We start from the raw sequence: 23,620 nt of genomic DNA, 5'->3' as shown, positions 1-23,620 counted from the left end.
GCGTACAGGACCTATCTGGCCAATTTGCCACAATGTCAGGTAGATGCCAGTGCTGTACCTGTACTGAAAGAGCTTTGCCAATTGAGTGGCAGGTTCTGGAGCCCAAGTCTTCAGTTTTATTGCTGGACTGTTGTTATGGCTGCTAGCCTTTGCAGTATCCAGTGACTCCAACCATTTCTTGATACATGAAATGAATGAAGTTAGATGTAGATGTATTATGCTGGGAAGTACTGGGGGAGGCAAAGGTGGATCATCCACTCAACTGAAGTTTGCTGCAGATGTTTCAGCCTTAGCGTTTGCACTGATGTGCTGGGCTCTTCCATCACGGAGGATGGGGATATTATTGGAATTGCCTCCTCCAGAGAGTTGTTTCATTGTCCGCCACTATTCATAATTGGACATGGCAGACTGAAGAGCTTAAACCTAATCAGGCTCAATGGTTCGCACTGCTGCCACAGGGGCCCGGGTTAGATTCCACCCTCAGGCGACTGTCTGCGTGGACTTTGCACATTCTCTCGGTGTTTGCGTGGGTTTCCTCTGGGTGCTCTGGTTCCTCCCAAAATCCAACAATGTGCAGGTTTGGTGGATGGGCCATGCTAAATTGCCCATAATGTTCAGGGGTGTGTAGGTTCAGTGCATTAATCAAGGGAAATGTAGAATAATAGGATAGGGGAACATGTCTGGTTGGGATACTCTTCTGAGGGTCGGTGTGGACTTGTTGGGCGAAATGGCCTCTTTCTACACTGTCGGGATCCTATGATACTAATTGGTCGCTTTGGTTTGCTCTGTCAATCACTTGCTGTTTATGGTGTTTGACATGCAAGTAGTCCTGTTTAGTAGCTTCACCACGTTAATACCTCATTTTCAGATATGCCTGGAACTGCTTCCTGCACGCCCTCCGCAATCTCTGCTGACCAGGGTTGAATCCCTGGCTTAAGGGTAATGGTCGAGTGGGAGATACTCTTGGCCATGATTGCAGGTTGTACTGGAATACAATTCTGCTGCTGCTGATGGCCCACAGCACCTCATGAACACCCAGTATTAACTTGTGACATCTGTTTGAGTCTGTCCCATTTAGAATGGCAATAGTGTCACATAACATGATGGAGGGTATTCTTAACGTGAAGGTGGGACATTGTCTCCACAAGGATTGTCTGATGGTCACTCTTAACACAACAGTCCTAGACTAGACAGATGCATCTGCAGCCAGGAGACTGGTAAGGATGAGGTCAAGTATGTTTATCCCTCATTAGTCACTTCACTACGTGCTGCAGATATGTCTGGCAGCTATCCCTTCAGGATCCAATCAGCTTGATCATCAGTGCCAATGCTGAGCCACTCTCGGTAGTGACGTTGGAATCCCCCACCCAGAGCAGATGTTGCGCCCTTGCTACTCTGTTTCTTCCAAGTGTTGTTCAATATGGAGATGTACTGATTCATCAGCCGAGGGAGGATGATACGTGGTAATCAGGCAGGTGCCTTCCTTGTCCATGAGAGTTCACAGGATAGAGAGTCAATGTTGAGGACTCCCAGGGCAACTCCCTCCTGACTGTGCTGCCACTTCCGCTAGGTCTGTACTGCCTGTGGGACAGGATATATCCAGGAATGGTAATGGTGTTGTCTGGGACATTGCGTGTAAGGTATGATTCTGTGAATGTGACTATGTCAGGCTGTTGATTGACTAGTCTGTAAGACAGGTCTTCCAATTTTGGGACTAGACCCCAGATAGAGTCATAGAGATGTACAGCATGGAAACAGACCCTTTGGTCCAACCATCCATGCCGACCAGATCTCCCAACCCAATCTAGTCCCACCTGCCAGCACCCGGCCCATATCCCTCCAAACCCTTCCTATTCATATACCCATCCAAATGCCTCTTAAATGTTGCAATTATACCAGCCTCCACCACATCCTCTGGCAGCTCATTCCATACACGTACCATCTTCTGCGAGAAAAAGTTGCCCCTTAGATCTCTTTTATATCTTTCCCCTCTTACCCTAAACCTATGTCCTCTAGTTCTGGACTCCCCGACCCCAGGGAAAAGACTTTGCCTATTTAGCCTATCCATGCCCCTCACAATTTTGTAAACCTCTATAAGGTCACCCCTCAGCCTCCAACGCTCCAGGGAAAACAGCCCCAACCTGTTCAGCTTCTCCCTGTAACTCAGATCCTCCAACTCTGGCAACATACTTCTAAATCTTTTCTGAACCCTTTCAAGTTTCACAACATCTTTCCGATAGGAAGGAGACCAGAATTGCACGCAATATTCCAACAGTGGCCTAACCAATGTCCTGTACAGCCGCAACATGACCTCCCAACTCCTGTACTCAATACTCTGACCCATAAAGGAAAGCATACCAAACGCCTTCTTCACGATCCTATCTACCTGCGACTCCACTTTCAAGGAGCTGTGAACCTGCACTCCAAGGTCTCTTTATTCAGCAACACTCCCTAGGATCTTACCATTAGGTGTATAAGTCCTGCTAAGATTTGCTTTCCCAAAATGCAGCACCTCGCATTTATCTGAATTAAACTCCATCTGCCACTTCTCAGCCCATTGGCCCATTAGAAAAGAGGATTTTGCAGGCTCGATAGGGCTCTGTTTGATTCTGTCTTTTTGAATGCCTAAGTCGATATCATGTGTCTGTCCCCTTTTGTTTCTTTATTAAGACTTTATAGCAACAAAATACTTTCATAGTGATCAAGTTCCCAAAAACAGCAATGTGATAATGACAGGAGTTTATTACTAGTAGCATTAATTAAAGGATATGCTCTGGCCAGGAGAGAATTGATAACTTCCTTGCTTTATTTTAATGTTAAGACATTATTGCTCTTGATTATACATGAATGATTGAAACGTGAATGCATAGGATATAATAGTCTGACAGGTCTGTTTGTCAGACAAAATCAATAAATATTCTATAAATATTTGACTCAAATATTGAAAATAATCTGAAGATAATTTTGTTTTGATGATTCACCCTCAGCACTGGGAGTGCAGTTAACTCATCTCAGATGGCACCAGACTACATTACAATTGCAATTCATTCTTGGTTGTTAGCCATCTGTTGAGACGTACAATCAAAGGAGATGCTCAGCCAAGATCTTTACTGAACTAATGCATTGCGATGAATTTTAAGAGAAGCAGACTGCTTCAAGAATCAGGAAAGAGTGTGACAATGACAAATTACTTCATTCAAAAGCATTGTGAATCTTTGCATTTTTCCTTCTAGAAAGCTATGAATGCTCAGTCATTGAGTACATTCAAGATAGAGACTGAGACATTTTTGGACTACAAAGGAACTTATGGATAGGAGGTAAGTGTGAAAAGATGGAGTTGAGGTAGAAGATAGTTTTGAAGGTAGAGCAGGCTTGACCAATCAAAGACCACATCTATTCTTATTTCATAATACCACCCAGTTAAACATCATTATGAGAAAGTATACCCAGAAAAATATTACATACAAGTAAAAATTACAGGAAACTGCTTGCTCCTTGTCTGACCTGGTAACATCTAGTGCCTTCTGAACCTTGGCCTGTACAGAACCTAATAAATCTGCACCCATCTTCTTTAAAAGCTGAGTCAGGAGCACAAACAGCCAATCCTGGAGGTCTTCCTTGTGGATGATGATGAAATCTACTAAAGTTTCCAAAAACATGCTGAATACCTGAAAAAGGAGGACGTATTTATAATTTTTGTTGAGGGCAATAGAATACCACCCAGCAAGAAATTCGTTTCGACACTGCAAATAAACAAGCAATCTGCAGAAATCACCTTGTAAATATCATTCCCTTTTCTTTTACACAATTAATTTGTAATTGAAGGTGAATGAAATAAAGAAATAATGTCCACTGAAACAAAGCATACCTAGACAGATGACAGGATATAAAATTGAAAAAGGCTATTCTATAATTTTGATTACATTACTTTTTAGCTATATGAATTTTAAATAAAAAACTTTAACATCATATGGTCCAGATGCAGTTCACTCCATTGAACCTCCATTTAAGGGACGAGGACAGTGTGTTTTTAAGAGTACGTCCATTGGAAGTGGATCTTTCTGGCTAGGCCAGCATGTATAACCACCCTGAAGTGTCCAGAGGGCAGTTAAGGGTCTCCAGCAATACTTCTGCTGTTGATCTGGAGTCAAATATAGGTCAGACCAGGTAAGGCTAGCAGATTTACGTCCCGGAATTACATTCGTGAACCAGATCAATTATTACAACAATTTATGGATAGTTAAATAGTCATCATTCAACTAGTTTTTAATTCCAGATTTTTACTGATATCAAAATACACTCTCTGCTGCAATGGGATTTAAATCCAGGTTTGGAGAACATTAGCCTGTGCTCTGGAATTCAAAACCAATGACAGAAACACACCACCACTGCCCTAATTCAAGTACAGCTCTTGTCTTTAGAATTTATAGAAACTTTCAGATTTTGTACAGAATGAGTTTGTTTTTTAAAAAAGCTAAGGATTCCAATGTGTTAGGAACACAAATTACCTTGCTCCCACCTGGTGAAAACCATCTTTGTTCATGTCATGAAATAAAATAGCAACAGGACTTCAAATTGCATAGTTTCTGTCACTGCTCTCGAACTATTTCGAAACTGATGCAATATCAATTTTGCACATAAATGTTAATTCAACAAAAATATAGTCAAGCAATACTTACTAAATCCCATTTGTAATATTCTGAAAAATAGCCTTCAGCAAACTATTTTCAGTGAACTAATAGTTAATGGCAGAATACATGCATCCTGTTGTCGCAGATATCTAGTTCACATACTTTAGAATCTAACTTCACAGTTATATGTTAAAAGGATAAGAGACAGAGTTACAAAATAGTAGAAAGTTAAAAATCATACAACACCAGGTTATGGGCCAACAGGTTTATTTGGAAGCACTAGCTTTCAGAATAAGAATTCTCCACAATCACCTGATGAAGGAGCAGCACTCCGAAAGCTAGTGCTTCCAAATAAACCTGTTGGACTATAACCTGGTGTTGTGTGATTTTTAAACTTTGTCCACGCCAGTCCAACACTGGCGTCTCCAAATCATGACAAAATAGTAGGCAAAACTAGCTAGTTGAAGAATTATTCACACAATGCCTACTCAATGCTTGCAAAGAAGTGTGGTGATGTTTTTGTCTTGGAGCTAAATTTGTTTAAAAACATTTAACATACTCTGAAAACTTACAAGGGGGATATACAAACTATTTACCTCACCAGATCAAAGAAATAGCAAATGAGGGATAATGAACTGAAAGGTCAGTTTCAACAAAATTCACAGCCGGCTATATCATCACGGATGATGGGAGGTATTTGAGTAGGTCTTCTCCTTTCAATTTATCTGGGTACCTGCTGGAAAGGTTACTTGCAATTTAAACCTATTGTGTTCGCATTACACCAAGGGAACACCGTCGAAGTAAACGACAAATAAGACATGCACTGTAGGCGGAGAAAAAAAAACACTGACTTCAATACTGAGCATGTGCTGAGATGGGCAAGGCTTAATTACAGCTTCAAATCTTATTTGAAAAATTGCTTGATTTGACGCCAGTAGGAGAATTTACAGGGGAAACACATTGTCTGATTACAAAAGAAAGAAACCAGATGAAGTAATGTGGAAGCATGAGATAAGTAACCAGAGTAAAAGGACTGAGGCATCTACAATTAAGAGGTCATGATCTCAAGTTTTATCCCCAAGAAAGGATGGAACTAAGTGGAATTAAAGATAGTCTCCAGAGGCATGCTATGGGTAGTCCATAAAAGAATAAATAATGAAAATTTTGTGTTTTACATGAGAATTCTTGGTGGAATGAAGAAGCAAATCTGACCAAATATTACTTTAAACTAGATTAAGTTAGCAGTGCTAATTTTATTTCATTCTTCTGACATTATATTTTAAAAACTTTAATGTAATATCTTGCAACTTAGCTTGAGTGGTCAGAATAAGGTATTTGTATTACTCCTTAAATATAAAGGACGCCACATTTTAAACTTTCAGCAGCTACTCCAGTAATTGAGATTTAGCTTTGCAATAGGGTTTGAAACAAACTTCCTCAGCAAATAAGAAAGTATTTTTCAATAGCCTCATTATTTGTTAGTTTGTGATAAACAGTAAAAACAACACTTACTCTCTGTTGTGAGTTCCAACAAAGGACAGGACATGCAAGAAAACAAATTATTGATTAATGCAGTAGGCTTAAAAGCAACAGTGCTTTGCAATGGTTACTAACGTTCAGTAATCACTTCATAAAACACAGGCTTTTGGACAAAGCTAAGCAAATTACAAACAAATTACTAACAAACTCCCATGCTCGCTACATTCCAAAGTAGAAATTAGAGTATATCATTTTAATAATTTCTTGTTATTTAACTTCCAAGTACAATTAAGTAATTGCTTACTTCACCAACATTCATCAAATAGGTTATCATTTGGACTAGGGTTTACACAAAACCATTTTAGGAAGTTATGTTTCAAAATTAGCTTTAGAGGTTCTTTTCTACTGCTGCAGGTTAGAAGAGGTAGGTTACAATTGTATAGGGATTACTAACTAAACAAATTTTGAAAAATCAAATCCTGACTGGAAAATATGCATGTTATTTTTAAAGAACACATCTTTTAAAAATTGATTAATTACTTACAGTGTGGAAACAGGCCATTCGGCCCAACAAGTCCACACCGACCCTCCGACGAGCAACCCACCCAGACCCATTCCCTTACATTTGCCCCCTCACCTAACACTACGGGCAATTTTGCATGGCCAATTCACCTGACCTGCACATTTTTTTTGGACTGTGGGAGGAAACCAGAGCACCCGGAGGAAACCCACGCAGACACGGAGAGAATGTGCAAACTCCACACAGAGGCGGGAATTGAACCCAAGTCTCTGGCGCTGTGAGACAGCAGTGCTAACCACTGTGCCACCCCAAAAATTGTATCTTTTCTGATGACTAACTCTTCATATAGTCTATATTTACAAATGCCCTGCATTGCTCTAATCAAGGAATTAAAAACACAGCACATTTTTGAGACAATCTTCCATATATGGTCCAATGTAAACAAATACTTAAAATGCCGCATGCATTCACACCACACACAGTTATTTATATGTACATGCAGAAAGTTGCTCTCATGAATGCCATTGTACTAGAAGTTACCTTGCTATGAGGATCTGCAAACATACGAGTGAAAATCTCACACAATCGCTTCAATTCAACTCGGCTATAAATGAATACAAAATATGTTCATTAAAAACATGTATTGTCACATTAGATCAAGTCAGGTGGTTGATAACTTGCTTTCTTTCTCGACTTACAAATTACAGCAATGGAAAAATAAATAAAATTCTGCCTGTTATTAAAATGTTTTAACATAGTCGGAACAGGATAATTTTAATTTTTAGTTGCCAGTTTATATGACCTTCATCAGATTTAGACCATAAGAAATAGGAGTGGAAGTAACGCCATTCGGCCCATCGAGTCCACTCCACCATTCGATCATGGCTGATGGGCATTTCAATACCACTTACCCGCACTCTCCCATATCCCTTTAATTCCTTGCGAGATTAAGAATTTATCAGTCTCTGTCTTGAAGACATTTAACGTCCCGGCCTCCACGGTGCTCCGTGGTAATAAATTTCACACGCCCACCACCCTCTACCTGAAGAGATGTCTCCTTATTTCCATTCTAAGTTGACACCCTCTAATTCTAAGGCTGTGCCCACAGGTCCTAGTATCCCTGCCTGATAGAAACAAATTCCCAGCACCCACCATTTCTAAGCCATGCATTATCTTCTAAGTTTCTAATAGATCTCCCCTCAGCCTTCTAAACTTTAATGAATCTATCTAGAATTCAATTGATAAGAATTCAATTAAGAACTAACAACTCAGTTCCAAAATTCCACCTTGATAGATTCAAACGTTTGCACTGAAGTTTTTTTTAATTCAATTAAGAATACAAACACATTTTAAATTAGTGAAGGCTAACATTAAGCCTGATGACTGGAAAACCCCAAATTTCAAATCAGTTTTAACTTATTACATTACTTCTACTTCTGGATACATGGTGATAGTGCCAAACTGAGAAGAATTAATTTACTACAGTTAATTATTTTAACACAAGCTATGAAAATAACTGAATGGTTTGAAAAGTAAGTTGAAAGGATCCTGCAACATGATAGTAGATTTTATAGGACCTCACCTTAATGTCCTCTGACTTTTCAACAGATTTTGAAGGCCGACAAGTCCCTCTTTTCTCTCAGACCAATTTGAACTAGCACAGTGGTTTAAGACCTCAGCCACATCCTCTGTTTGACGCAGGTAGTGTGGAATGCCTCCATTTCTGGAGCCATATGACCGCTCTGAACAAGCGCTAGATGCATCACTGTTTGCATCATCATCAGAGTACATCCCATATGGCTCATATCGCCTTCTCACGGGTTTTTTCTAAAAGTGAAAATAAAGCATTGTTTTATTAACCGCAAACAAAATCGAAATGCATATTTATACATATTGTGAATTTGTAGATGTTTAAAACGTGTTCAAGATTATCAGTTTATTTGTTCAAAAGAAAAGCTAAGCCTAACACCACTTCAGGAAAATCGTTCAAAGAATTGGAACAGCACAATCATGGGGCATATAAATGCAAACATGCCCGATTGGGATTATTTTATAATACAAATAACTGTCACCCTCCCACAGATTTTAAACTTGCAAACCAAAATGAGGTGATTGTGAAAGTATTACAATCACTACTTTTCACTAATTCACTTGCTTTTCTTCCTAACCTATGTTCACAAACCCATGTACGTGAGCAAAACAACATCTAGGCTAGAATTTATTGTTTTATGCTTTCAACAAAAAAAATTAAAACCCTGTTTGAAGTTTGACATTTAATTTAAATAGTATTCAGGAAAAAGGAACAAAGGTTCGTTCTTAAATGCACTCTTTCAAAGGAGACAATATCTTAGCTTCAGTTGCGAAAAAACATCTGGATAGATATAAATGAATCCTCAAATAGGTTTTCAAGAAAGCTATGTTTCATAAAGTTTTATCAATATGAACCATCTCCCATTGTTTAGCTCATGTTATGAGCTGACATCAAAATAGATATTGTAAATAAAAGCAGCTTACATAACGAAAACAGTCTATTCAGCACAACCAGTTATCAGTATTTTAATGACTCATATCACTCTCAGTTTAATTCAGCTGTGTCTCCATTCTCCAAATGAAGTTCAACTGAAGCTCAAAGAAACAACAAGCTCATCTTTCACAGCATAACCACTGCTCTTAAATGTTTTCAGACAGCAACCATGAATAATGACAATCGTTGCTACCACTTTCAGACTTCTTTTTTGTGTATTTCCTTGACACATCACTTTTGCCTTGCACCATCATTCCTTTTATCATTTAATCTCTCCTGACTTCTACCCTACCACAAACTTTCTATATTATTATTTTCTCCCTGTTTAAAAGTCCTGCTTTAATAGGCTCTATGCTCTTCACCATTATTCACTTAAAGTTTCTGATACTATGATCACTTTCTTACCCAGATATTCTACACAGACAATTTGTGCACTGGGAGCCTTTCGTTCCCCAGCACAGATCATGCAAAGCTGCCTTTTTGGCTGCATCAAGAATATGTTCAAAGAAATTCTCCGAAACATATTTCAGCATTTCCCCTCTTCTTTACTCTTCCTCTAACATTATCCAGGTAATGAATATTCCCCAATGTTACCATTCTAAAGTCTTTGCATGTCTGTGATTTCCTTAAAGATTTACTTTTCTGTCTCCTTCCCCGACTCTCATTATTTGGAAGCTAATAGTCCTGCAGTATGATAATGCCTTTCTTATTTCTCAGTTTTAACCAAACAGATTCTGTCCTTATCGATGACATTCTCTCTTTCCATCACAATATCATTCTCCCGTCATCTGTCACACCCCGACTTTGTTTTTTCCCTTCTGTATCCTTCTGCACACTTTGTACCATTGAATATTAAGCACTGGTTCTCACTACGTTAAAGTTATATTATCATCATCAGATTATATTCCCACAAGGCAATTTGTGTTGTAACTTACCAATCTTATTCACTACACTGTACATTTATGTACAGAAATTTTAAATCTGCATTTATTTCCTCTCTGTCTGTGTTAGTCAGCTCTTATTGGGCATGATTGCAATGCTTCTTTCGGCAGTTTTATCCAAGTCTCACTTTAGGCACCTTACTCATCTTTTCCATTTTTGTACACCTCATGCTAATTTAGTTCAAATACTCTTCATCCATACCAGTGAACTTCCACATGGGAACTTCAGATCCAGTCATGTTGAGGGACAACCTATCCTTTTTAACTAGATCAGCTGGTCCTAATGCCCAAAGAATCTGAAGCCTGCCTTCCTGAGCCATATTAAAGGCCACACATTGATCTCACCCATCTTCTGGTTTCTACTCTCACTGACACATGGAATTAGGAGCAATCTACAGATCACTTCATTCAAACATAAACTTCTTTCTCTAGCTCCTGAATGTGTGACTATAGAGGTGCTTATTATTTAGGCCATATGACATTAGCATGCAAAACGTTCGTGCTCACACCCCTTCTCCCTCCAAATTGTTTCACACCTACTGTGTGATGTCCTTTACTCTGACACTTCGACAGAAATTTCAGCCCACCCCATTATAGGGAATCTGAAATAATGACTTCATTACTAATTACTGCCATCCCACCTATGCAGTCCCTTAGCCATGACAGCATGATCTGGATCGTATTCCTGACCTTCTCTAGCAATCTCCTATTTGATACTTTGTCAAAAGCTTTCTTGACATTCTTGCACACTACATCCACTGCAGGGCTATCGTCACATCTTTTGATTAGGAAAAAATGAAACTCCCAAGTGCTAATTTTCTCTATGAGCACACCTGCAACTGTGAAACATTTTTCGACCCAGTCAGATGATTCCACAGAAGCCCTGCTTACTCCCTCAATTTAGAGAAAGACATTTCCCATCTCAAAAACAGATCATTTGCACACTCAGCCTCAGATCCAGTTAAGTCATAACAGCATTCAAATGTGAAAAAAAAGTACTGTGCATTCAAAACTGACATCTTAGTTTAAAAAAAACTCTGAAAACACATACAAAATAATTAAAACATCAACACCCAGGGGCACACTTAGCCTAGAATACAGTCCTACAGCAATTATAGGTCTGTTATATAAATATGTGGAAGTCACAACCCCATCATTACTTCTGGCATTCTTTATACTATAGTATTTAGCAAATCTTCAATAGACTATCTGAATGCATAGCTTCAAACTTTGGTACTTGTTTTTGGAACAGAGTTTTACAAAAATGAATGTTACATTGCCAGAACTTTTTTGGAGCCATTTTAACTTAACCCACTCAGTGGGTTAATTTTTGCATACTAAAATCAGGCTAATTTTATTGTCTGCAAAACCAGGCAGGTAAAAAACAAGTAGGGAGTAAATTACTGCAGGTGCTGGAATCTGTACTGAAAACAAATGCTGGAGATCATAGTAGGTCAGGCAGCATCCATGGAGAGAGAGCATGCTAATGTTTTGAGACCAGATGACTCTTCATCAGAGCTCTGAAAAATCATCTAGACTCCAAACATTAGCTTGCTCTCTCTCCATGGATGCTGCCTGACCTGCTATGATTTCCAGCATTTTGTTGCTTTCAGGTATAAAATCGACCCAATTCCAACACATCTCTTTAATTGAACCTGTCTGGAGGGAAAATAAACTCCATTCCTTCACCTATTGAATTAGAATTATTGAACATACTTAATGCCATACTTTATATATTTAAAAAAATGAAAGCATGTTGTAATACATAAAACAACAGATCTTTCGATACGAAAAATAAAGTGTGGAATGTCTCTTCTGGCATTAATATTTCTTTGATTTACATTAATGTTATGAATATTTATGCTGAAAACTAAATAGATTATCAATAGACAGTTTTCTGCTTTGGATCTATTTGCATTAAGGACCACCAAAAAGGAAAATAATTCAGATTTCCAGTATCTGCACTTTTTTTAAAAAAAAAGCAAGATTCTGGAAATAAACAGCAGAAGGATGAGGATTAAGGAGGGAACAGGTAAAGTGACGACTCATGTACAGCCTTCTTCAAAACAGCTTTTAAAGATGGATCCACATCAGAAACATTCACTTAGTTGTTCTAAGCTGCTCTGTACGTTTCCATATTTTCTGCTTTTACTTTAAGGACTGGGCCAATATCAGCCAACCTAAATTCTAATTGGATTTAAAGTGATGACAAAAGAAATTTCCCTCAACCCAAACTGGATTGAATTTAAACATAAGCCTAAGAGGTGAAGAAACTGTGTGCTTTGACAATCCAACTCCCCCTTCGTAATCACTCATTTGCGGCTGATTTGCTCACAGCAGTAAATGTCTAATTAACTCATGACTCAATTGTTACCATGCATCTAAATAAGACTCAAAAGCCTCACTGGTTGAGGTTTCAAAGTTCTGTAACAAAACAACAAGATAGCAATGCAGTCAAAGACATCCACAACTCTATAATGAAATGTACCTCTGATCTGTTATTTGTATGTATTTATTCTAAGGGTCTGAAAGAATAAAATAGCAAAGAAATAACAGAATGATTGGAAGAAAACAGGATCAAAAAGCAGAACTACCTTAGTCCTGGAGTCTCCTAACAGCTGTTTGCAGCACAACAATTTTATGGGGAGAAAGTACAAAGAATTATGTCAAAAGAAGAATAATTGCATATTTTTACAACAGAATGATGAATTCATTAAAGCATGTCAAACACAAAACAGATAAAGCACTTGAAAAATGATTGAGTTGCTTACTTTCAGAGAAGTTTAAATAAATGGGTATAATGGATGTAACAAAATCCTGCTACCATATCAACAAATGACATGAATACGGCAGTCGGCAGAGGGTGACCAAGATTTATCTTGCCTTTGTACAGGCCAATGATAGATAAGAAACAAAACCAATTACTGATATCGTAACCATACTTCAATAATGTGCTCAAAATGAGAGACCTGGAAAATCAAAACTCATAGCAATGAGCTGACTGTACCTCTGCTTGGCACCATTCAACAACAGAAACTAATGCCAGGCAAAAATAAATTTTAATTTTATTTAAATGGAACGTCAGGACCTGCCAACACCTTTGATGCCCTGAAACTCTCCATCAGGTTCTCGCATGTGGGGATCGAGTAATGATTTGGAGACAGCAGTGTTGGACTGGGGTGTACAAAGTTAAAAATCACACAACACTAGGTTATGGTACGACAGGTTTATTTGGAAACACTAGCTTCCGGAGCGCTGCTCCTTCATCAGGTGGTTGTGGAGAATGATGAAGGAGCAGCACTCCGAAAGCTAGTGCTTCTAAATAAACCTGTTGAACTATACCCTGACGTTGTGAGATTTTTAGCTTGGGACAGAGTAAGGAAGAGAAGGCAAGAGCAAGGGTGTCATATAGGTTAAGGAGAAAAGATAGCAAGACAGCTAGATGAGATCAAAGGAATGTATTAGGAAGCAAAGACAAAAAGAAAGAAAAGATGGACCAAAAGAGAACTAGAAATTAACTGCTGTCACAGCAAGACGATTCCACAGAAAAATCAACTACTGCCTCCGAGAAAAAGAAAGCAGTAACATTGATAGTTTCAAAGACATCTAACATCGGAGTTGCAAAAAAGAAAATCCATAAGAATGTGCAAATAATAATGCATTTGCAATCTGAAGAAGAAAGGAAGTATAAATCATATAAATTTGCATCATGATAATGTGCTCCATTGTTGAACCATCAGCCTGCGTTATTTAAACTCACATGAATGAAGATAAACCTGAGCACTCGACTAGATGTGGCTGCTTAATGTGCACTGCAAATGGGTTAACAACCTGAGGAAACACTGACTGCAGTGGCAGCATTTTTTTGTGGGGGGTGGCATGAAGAGAGAACATCAATATAACTGAGTCTCAAAATTCCACGACGCAGGAATGTAAAACTATCAAATCACAACTGTATGCAATAATAATCCAATGTAAAAATATTGAAAAGGTAATCAGCTGAGGTCCATCTTTCTGAAAAAGAAGTAAACAATTACATTTCAAAAAAGTATACTTTGTAAGGCTGAACTTTTGTTTCATTTCTGCACTTAGCTATTCAATTGAATATTACCAAGGCATCTGCAACAGCAGCCTCCACCTCTGTGCTTGTGTTGAGAACCCTCATGGCATTTACTGTAGGAGGCAATCGACCAGCTTGTCCAAGCCCGTATCGATCTAAGAAAAGTGAAAATGTTGAGTTAAACTGAGTTCTTAAAACAAGGCTCCATTTCTCAAATTACACTAATTTCGGCTACCAGGAGCAGATATGATGACAAATGGATTTGACTCCTGAATTTAAAGTTGCAACACAACACACGTAACCTTAAGTTAGGAATTATTTCTCATGCTATTCCCAGTCAAGCAAATAGAGGATCAGGAGTAGGCCATTCAGTCCCTTGATCCTGTTCTAGCGCAACTAAGCACACCTCAATTTTGCAACTAAAGACGGTTTGGCCAAAGATCTTATAGACATAGATTCTTGGTCAGTATGGGAATGACGGATAATGGCGAAAGGGCAACACAGTGTTGGAGGAGTGTTGGATCAGCTACGATCCTACTGATTAACAGAGCAGGATCAAGGGGCTAAACAACCTACTCCTGCTCCTATTACTTATGGTCCAACATTAAAAGATTATTCAAAATAAATATTCGGAGTATTTTCAAAGGGGGACACAGTTTTGGTTTAAATACACTTGACACAAAAAATGGCTTCCACTTTGGCAATGAGTTTGGTTTAATGTTGTCACATACTGAGATATGTAGAAAAGTGTTAATATTTAGACTTTTAATTTCATTTTGCATATGCAAAAGGAGGATCAGTTGCTGGATTCACCGGGGTCTATATAGGCGATCTATTTACATATTAATTTAGGTCAGAGCACATGTCTGTTTTTACCAATGTACAGCATACCTCTGGAGCAGGTCAGGCTTGAACCTGGGTCTTCTAGCTCAAAAGGTAGGGACACTACCACAGCGCCCCAAGAGCCCTTATGGTGGGTCAGTAAATAGTGAAATATAAAACACCAAAAGTAAAAAATAAATTTTGTTTCACTTGTTGCTAACTACATATACAATAACAGCCTCATCACAGATTAATTCAGTTTGCGAGACTGAATGTGCACTTATATTGTCGACTCCAAGTGAATACATGTCTTTATTCATACTGAATCATTAATATTTCAAATGATTAGAAACTGGGTAACAACGTCCAATTTTAAAAAGACACAAGTTGAAAGTGCAACAGAAATTTAAGTTGTCATTTAGATTTATAGCATGCATCTGTGCAACACCACTCATCACATTTAGATTTTTCTCAACATTTTTAATGTTACTGCTTGAAGAAGCTGAAATTTGCAATTAAGTCCTCACAAGTTAATAAGATTACTTGAACTTCAGGGGAAGTTGGCTATTAAGAGAGTCATTAGACCTGAATTGCTAATTTTGACCTGTATTTGGCCCTTGTTCAACTGATACCTTTCGAAGAGGCTTACTACCAGAACTTTTATTATAGAAAGCCCAATCCTTCCACGTAGGGAGGTGGACAGGGAAGTTCCAGACTGGACTGCAGTACAGATATCAAATCCAGTAGCCATGACCAGGTGGAGCATCACCAATGATACATTAATAGATTATGAGCAGACATTCCTTCTGTAGTGCCTGTTGTCCCCAATCTACATATTTAATGTAATAGTTGAAAACAGATGTCCTGTGGGTTCCAACAGTAATGATAAACAAACCCTTGTTCAAATTACTAACAAAGAAAACCATTCAAAGATCTTGCATATTCCAGTACAGCTATACATCTTCTCTACATAGGAAGGGTAGAGACGTGTGCTAAAATATATACAAATGATGGCTTTTTATGGTGGGGGGAGGGGGGGGGGAGAGATTGTGTGTGTACGTGTATGCGTGTGGGGGTGAGAACTCTGAGGAATGAGAAGAAATCGAGCAGAGATAGCAGCATTTATTGGCCAACAGTAACCTTATTAGAATTAGCAGCATCGTTGCAAGGGAGAGTGTTTTCCACTCTTTTATTGCAAAACAGAATGGACTCTCAGTTAACAATTTCTGGTTCATATTATTGTGAAAAAAAATAAACTCTACAGTATATGTATCACTATTTTCAAAAGGAAAATCAGCTGAAGACCTGCAAAATTAACATTTTTGTTTGTGTTGAACTTCATGATCAAGCTGAAAATACATATTGGTTAAATACAATTTTGAAAAATCCAGACCCAAAACAAGAATTAGTACAAACACGGGAGAAAAATGAGAGAAGGTGAAGCTAAAGGTTACAGAAGGGAAGCAAATAGAACTGTTATAGAAGGGTCTTTCCACCATCCAGTTTTGAAGGTCCAAACACCTTTCACAAACCAGGTGTTTCCTGTTTCTTTTTAAATACTCCAGCTTAAACGGGTGTTCAGTCATTCAATTCCACAGATGTAGACTCATGTGATGCAATAGATAACATCCCTACCTCTGAGCCAGTAGCTTTGCTTCATGTTGACTTGCTCCAGAGCTGAGTAATAATCTCTCTGAACAGAGTTAAAAATCACACAACACCAGATTATAGTCCAACATTGGCACCTCCAAACCATCTGCGAACAGGTTATAGAGTCACAGAGATGTACAGCACAGAAACAGACCCTTCGGTCCATCTCGTCCATGAAGAAAGCTTTCCTAAATTAATCTAGTTCCATTTGCCAGCACTTGGCCCATATCCTTTTAAACCCTTCCTATTCATATTCCCATCCAGATGCCTTTTAAATGTGTAATTGTACCAGCCTCCACCACTTTCTCTGGCAGCTTATTGCATACAATGCACCACCCTCTTCATGAAAACATTTCCCCTCAGGTCATTTTTAAATCTTCCCCCACCCACCCTAAGCCTATGCGCCCTCTAGTTCTGGACTTCCCCCACCCCACAGAAAAGACCTTGTCCATTTACCCCGTCCACACCCCTCATGATTTTATAAACCACAATAAAGTCACCCCTCAGCCTCCGAAACTCCAGAGAAAACAGCCCCAGCCTATTCAGCTGTAGTTGATTTCCCTGTAGCTCAAATCCTTGTCAATTTTTTCTGAACCCTTTCAACTTTCATAACATCCTTCCTATAGGAGGGAGACCAGAACTGCATATAATATTCCAAAAGTGGTCTAAACCAACGTCCAGAACAGCCATAACATGACCTCCCAACTCTTGCATTAAATGCGCTGACCAATAAATGCAAGCATACTAAATGCTGCCTTCACTATCCTCTTGCCCTGCAATTCCACTTTCAAGGAACTATGAACCTGCACTCCAAGGTCTCTTTGTTCCACAAGACTCCCCAGAACCTTACCATTAAGTGTATAAGTCCTACCCTGATTTGCCTTTCCAAAATGCAGCACCTCACATTTATCTGAATTAAATTCCATCTGCCACTCCTTGGTCCATTGCCCCATCTGATCAAGATTCCTTTGGACTCTGAGGTAACTTTCTTTGCTATCCACTACACCTCCAATTGTGGCATCATCTCGCAAACTTGCTAGTTATACCTCCTATGTTCAAATCCAAATCATTTATATAAATGACAAAAAGCAGTGGACCCAGCACCGATCCTTGTGGCACACCGTTGGTCACAGGCCAACAGTCTGAAAAGCAACCCTCCAAAACCACCCTCCGTTGAGTCAGTTCTGTATCCAAATGGCTAGTTCTCCCTGTATTCCATGTGACCTAACCTTGTTAACCAGTTTACCATGAGGAACCTTGTCAAACACCTTACTGAAGTGTACATAGGTCAAGTCCACTGCTCTGCCTTAGTCAATCCTCTTCTTTACTTCTTCAATCAAGTTAGTGAGACATGATTTAGCAAGTACACAGCCATGTTGACTACCCTTAATCTGTACTTGCCTTTCCAAATACAAGTAAATCTTATCCCTCAGGATTCCTTCCAACAACTTACCTAGCTTGCTAAAATAAAATATAGCTACCACTTGTGCAGAGGTAGATTTTCAATTTGCCATGTTACGGAGTGCTCGCTCATTACATAACGTATACATGTCGTATTTTCAGTTTTATACCAAATTGGTAAACTGGAAATCTATCATATGAATTGACAAACATGCTTTCAAATTAATAGATAAATATCATGTTTATGATGTATACAATGATAATGTTAGCTGTAAGTTGCTAATTAAACTTGTGTTGACTAATAAACCCAAAAATTAAACTAACCAAACATTTGTGCATGGTAGAAATGTTCCATTTTCATAACGTGAATAGAGTAAGAGACCTATTATAGCAATTTATTAGGGCAAATAAGTTAGAATAATTCATTTTCCCCCCTTATTTGACAGTTTATGAAGATTGATCAGATATCAATTACATTTAAGCACAAAAGAAAGCTATACTTTCATGTGGCAATTATGACAAAATAAGCTTTTCAATAGCAACTGTTCATCAGTACTTTACTACAGTCATAGAAATGTACAGCATGGAAACAGACCGTTCGGTCCAACATGTCCGTGCCGACCAGATATTCCAACCCAATCTAGTCACACCTGCCAGCACCCGGCCCATATCCCTCCAAACCTTTCCTATTCATTTACACATCCAGATGCCTGTTAAATATTGCAATTGTACCAGCCTCCACCACTTCCTCTGGCAGCTCATTCCATACACGTACCACCGTCTGTGTGAAAAAGTTGCCACGCAGGTCTCTTTTATATCTTCCCCCTCTCACCCTAAACCTATGCCCTCTAGTTCTGGACTCCCTGACCCCAGGGAAAAGACTTTGCCTATTTACCCTATCCATGCCCCTCATAATTTTGCAAACCTCTATAACATCACCCTTCAGCCTCAGACGCTCCAGGGAAAACAGCGCCAGCCTGTTCAGCTTCTCCCTGTAGCTCAAATCCTCCAACTCTGGCAACATCCTTGTAAATCTTTACTGAACCCTTTCAAGTTTCACAACATCTTTCCAATAGGAAGACGACCTGAATTGCACATAATATTCCAACAGTGGCCTAACCAATGTCCTGTACAGCCACAACATGACCTCCCAATTCCTGTACTCAATACTCTGACCAATAAACAAAAGCATATCAAATGCCTTCTTCACTATCCTAGCTACCTGCGACCTCACTTTCAAGGAGCTATGAACCTACGCTCCAAAGTCTCTTTGTTCAGCAACACTCCCTCGGACCTTACTATTAAGTGTATTAAGTCCTGCTAAGATTTGCTTTCCCAAAATGCAGCACCTCGCATTTATCTGAATTAAACTCCATCTGCCACTTCTCAGCCCATTGGCCCATCTGGTCAAGATCATGTCGTAATCTGAGGTAACCCTCTTCGCTGTCCACTACACCTCCAATTTTGGTGTCATCTGCAAACTTACTAACTGTACCTCTTATGCTCGCATCCAAATCATGGGAACTGACTAACCTACAAAAATTGATAGCTGCCTGAAAATTTAACAGTCTTTTTAAGGACAACAATAAAGTCAGTTGGAGGGAAAAAGAGAGAGAGAGAGAGATGTTGGGGAGTAAAAGCATAACATTATTAATGACCACCACACAGAGAACAATATGAAATGTCACATTTCACCAGAAAATATTAAATGGTGCAACTGAAATAATGAAGACAATGCTCATCTTGACAAAAGAAAAGCTCTATAGAGTATGCTATTGGGCAACCATAATTGTCATCTGTCCCACACAGTATATGCAACTGTGTTTACTCTTCACCCAAAATAGTACGAGTTGATCATAAATTTATTCCTTAGGTATCCACACATCAAGTGTACGGAATCACAACATCCTCGCTTTAACTTGTTTCCCTTATAGTCTTGCAAAAATGACAATTATGATTAGTCCTTACACGTATGCAACTTAAAATGACTTCTTGAAAAAAATACTGGCTACAGTTAGAAAATCCCAATGACAAATGGGAAGAAAAAAAATGGGGAGATTAGAACAAGCATGCAAACAACACTTGTTCACCTGGCTGCCCAATTGAATCAGCAGTGGAGAGTGCACTGGTGGACCTTGAGTGCCGACGAGAAGCTGGAAGCAAATGAATGGTAATACCCTGAGTTAACAAATGTCCATACATAAAACCTTCAGCTATACAGGTACCAATGGTCATGAGTTCAAAAGAATTCAGGCCTCTTCAAAAACACATTCAATAAAGGTGCTACAGGCATATTTTCTACTCACACTGTTACTTACAATAGAGAAAAATGTTCCTGTTTAAATAAGTTTGAAACTTTTCATTTTAGGCCATGTGTACTTAACATGTGCAGGGTAAACATTCCCATAGGAAATAAACTTTCCAGTCAAGATGGCATCTCAGAAATATTAAAAGGTCTCATGCCTTCGTCAAAAGCAACATACGCTTTAATGGAATGAAGTTAAAAGATTTGATGCAAACTTAGCTCATGGTGCATCATGAAGCTGAATACCAAACACATTCAAGTGAGAAATACAGAACATTCAGCAAACAAGGTGGAATGATGCTGCGTGCGGATAATGCTCGCACTTCAATGGACTATATACATTCCTAGTGGAGTGATATTAGTGCATATGTACATAGTTTATAATTAGTTTCTTTTGGTTTGAGAAAAATCAATGCCACATTCACATGAAGAACTCTAAATTAAATGTTTGAAGTACATACATGTCACCAGGGCTTTAACCCATTTATAGCCAGGGATTTTTCCTACTTGTAAAAGAATGCATACTTGGAATAAATTGTTGAGATATTTTGTTCAAATAACAAAAAAAACCTGAAGACGAATAAATCCTGAATTTTCAAAAGTGGAATAGCATGACATTTACATGTATTAATTAAATACATCGTGGCAAAATAAAATTAGCAACAAAACCGACTTGTACATCTCACCCTAGAAACACCTCCAGAAATTACAGACAAAATATTACAACTGATCAATTGCAAAGTAGAAGATTAGACAATGTTTATTGCCATGCGCTTTGAGAATTCTGAATATTCCACAAAATCATTTTTCTTACAGCAATCCAAAGCAGTATTTTTCCAGATTTCCTACTCACTGTAAAAGTATCCAACACTTCAGTTACTTTTACACTGAGATAACAGGGGGATGCTCATTCATGCATGAGTCTCATGCAGCTGTCAGCAACCCTGGAGTAAACCTGCCAGATTCAACGACACCAGTAGTGTGAAAGAGTTGGCAGTTAACAGTTAAGGCTTCAACTAATCCAGCAAGTCTATTCTACGGTTTAACTGCGAGCTATAAGGCTTTTGTTACCAGTTTCATTACTCTCAAGCTGCAGGCACATACATACACACACACCACCTAACCCCAGCATCCACACAATCATTAAGCCCAGAATAAAAGCAGCAAAACCAAAATAATTCAAAGCTACTTGGAAATTTGGAGTATACTGCTGTTGAGGAGAATGTTATCCTTCTCACCTTTTTGCATTGACCTCATTATCAAACCAAAGACTTAGCTAGGCCACAAGTCATTTTGTAAATTAGTGAAGTAGCTAGTTTATAATTTAAGAGTGTGCTTGTGAGGGAGTTAGACCTTGTCTATAATTGCTGAACTGTTAATATAGTTGATAAAAGTGTTGTCAGTACATGGACAATCCAAGCAAGTCAGCTTTAGTTACTAAGGAAATAAACTGCTCACAATTCCATCATGGTTGGAAGGTACTGAATTCCAGAATTCTCATCTAGCAATGCTAAAGGAATAACAACTATATGCCAAGTCAAAACAGGCTTCAACTTGGAGATTATGGCAACACCAAAATGTTACTGCTTCTATTCCTCTTGCTGGTGGCGATGCTAGGATAGGGAAGTACTGTTGAAACAATAACAGTCTACTCACTGCTATGCTTTCATGTCAGTAGAGTGCTTTCTATATATCATACCACAGCCACAGCCCAGAAGTGGTAGCGAAGGTCAAGCCAAAGGCAGGGATGCTGAGCAGGTGAACTGTATGATGTTGGATATTGTGAAACTCAGAGTACACTTGTGGGCATCACTCACTTAATTTTGTACGTAAAGCTGCCTGGATTCTTGACAACTGGGAAGTAAGTGTCAGTTTGTGTAACTTATCCCAAATCTTTCAAAATTTTAACCACCTCCAGAACACCTGCAAGTACAAAGTTATTTCCAAAAGCTTCAAGAATTTGGGAATCTATATGCAAATTTTCAAATGTCACAGTATAGTCATAGACTAAAAATAGCTTTGCCCTTTTTAAAAAGAATTGGCCTCAGTCATTCGGGCCATTTGTTATATCCTGGAAAAAATGTGCTCAATAACAGAAGCTATGCTGTAAACAACTTAATATAGAGAACATCAAACATTTCAAAACAATCAAACCTGGCCACAAGAAATGTAGAATTAAACTGAATTCATCTAAGTTGGTATTCTAAAACACTTAAAGAAAATCATTACCTGATTAGAAAATAATACTACAGGTAGACAACCCTTTATCTTAAATTCCAAAATCCAAAAAGCTCCAAAGTCCAAAGGTTTTTTTGTGAAGCTTTGTTTTCATTAACAAGGTTGTTTGGCGTGCAAACAGTTAAGCCAAGTCCACACTCACTTGATGTGCGTCACTCAGAGGTGACGTGTGGGGCATGGCCCAGCACTAGCAGGCCTCAACTTCGATTCAGGGCCCGTTTTACTCAAAGCAAGTCTGTTCTTCGGAAAGATTTTTAAAAAAAATTTCACCATCAAACTGCCATTTAATTTGAAATTCAAAAAATTCTGCATCCCAAAAACCAGCTGGTTCCGAGCATTTTAGATAAAGGATTGTGCACCTGTATTAACTTTCCCAGAGAAATACATGACATGTTATAAAGAACCTGTCAGCAAACTACACTGATTTATGAATTTTGAGATGTGTAATACAATTTAGTTTGCTAAAATATCATTTATGAAAAAGAAAAACCAAACATGTTAGCCCCTGGAATCAACTAAAGTGTTTGATTTCGGTTTTAAAAATATTTTCTAGTCTAATTAAATATTGAGTTCATGAATGAGATGTTATATAGCGGGATGAGTAAAATTGAATGAGTCATGATTGAGATAGGAAAAACAGCACCAATTTGGAATTGAAAAAACTAATCTTGGTGCAATTTAGTAGAATGTCAAAGTGGTATATTGATGCATATCTTAATAAAAGGGAAGTTTAGGTGAGACTAGCAAATTGATAATTTCCTCTTGGTAATGCCTGTAGAATTTGATAGTTGGAGCACTACCTAAGGCATCAGGACTAATCATGGAGAAACCAAACATGGAGTTCAAAATCTTTTGAAAAGATTACGAGAGTCAATAATGTATTTTACTTGTCCAAGAGTATGCTAATTTAAGGATACGAAATACTGCACTACAGATTACATTTTAGTCATGTGCACTTACTTGATATACATCATGACAAAATAATGGTTAATGTGACCAGTTGAGCGAAAACATCTGTAAAACCAAGGCACTCACAAAGTTCATAGAGA

The 23,620-nt window shown here is 38.4% G+C and overlaps 1 protein-coding gene across 1 annotated transcript in view; it reads right to left on the bottom strand.

The window, feature by feature from the left end:
* Positions 1 to 23,620, bottom strand: part of clasp1a (cytoplasmic linker associated protein 1a) — a 240,737-nt gene that overhangs the window by 71,879 nt on the left and 145,238 nt on the right. The window contains exons 22-27 of the mRNA XM_087989318.1: positions 20,119 to 20,181; positions 14,207 to 14,310; positions 12,690 to 12,713; positions 8,213 to 8,457; positions 7,171 to 7,234; positions 3,505 to 3,668 (exon numbers count right to left, since the gene is read on the bottom strand). Coding sequence (XP_087845444.1) covers positions 3,505 to 3,668; positions 7,171 to 7,234; positions 8,213 to 8,457; positions 12,690 to 12,713; positions 14,207 to 14,310; positions 20,119 to 20,181 — 664 coding nt within the window. The remainder of the gene's footprint in view (positions 1 to 3,504; positions 3,669 to 7,170; positions 7,235 to 8,212; positions 8,458 to 12,689; positions 12,714 to 14,206; positions 14,311 to 20,118; positions 20,182 to 23,620) is intronic.

The sequence above is a fragment of the Chiloscyllium plagiosum genome, unplaced genomic scaffold, assembly GCF_037043375.1.
Source record: "Chiloscyllium plagiosum isolate Xiang-an unplaced genomic scaffold, Cpla_swu_hap1 HiC_scaffold_7, whole genome shotgun sequence".
Classification (NCBI taxonomy): Eukaryota; Metazoa; Chordata; class Chondrichthyes; order Orectolobiformes; family Hemiscylliidae; genus Chiloscyllium; species Chiloscyllium plagiosum.
This window is presented reverse-complemented; position numbering and strand designations above follow the sequence as displayed.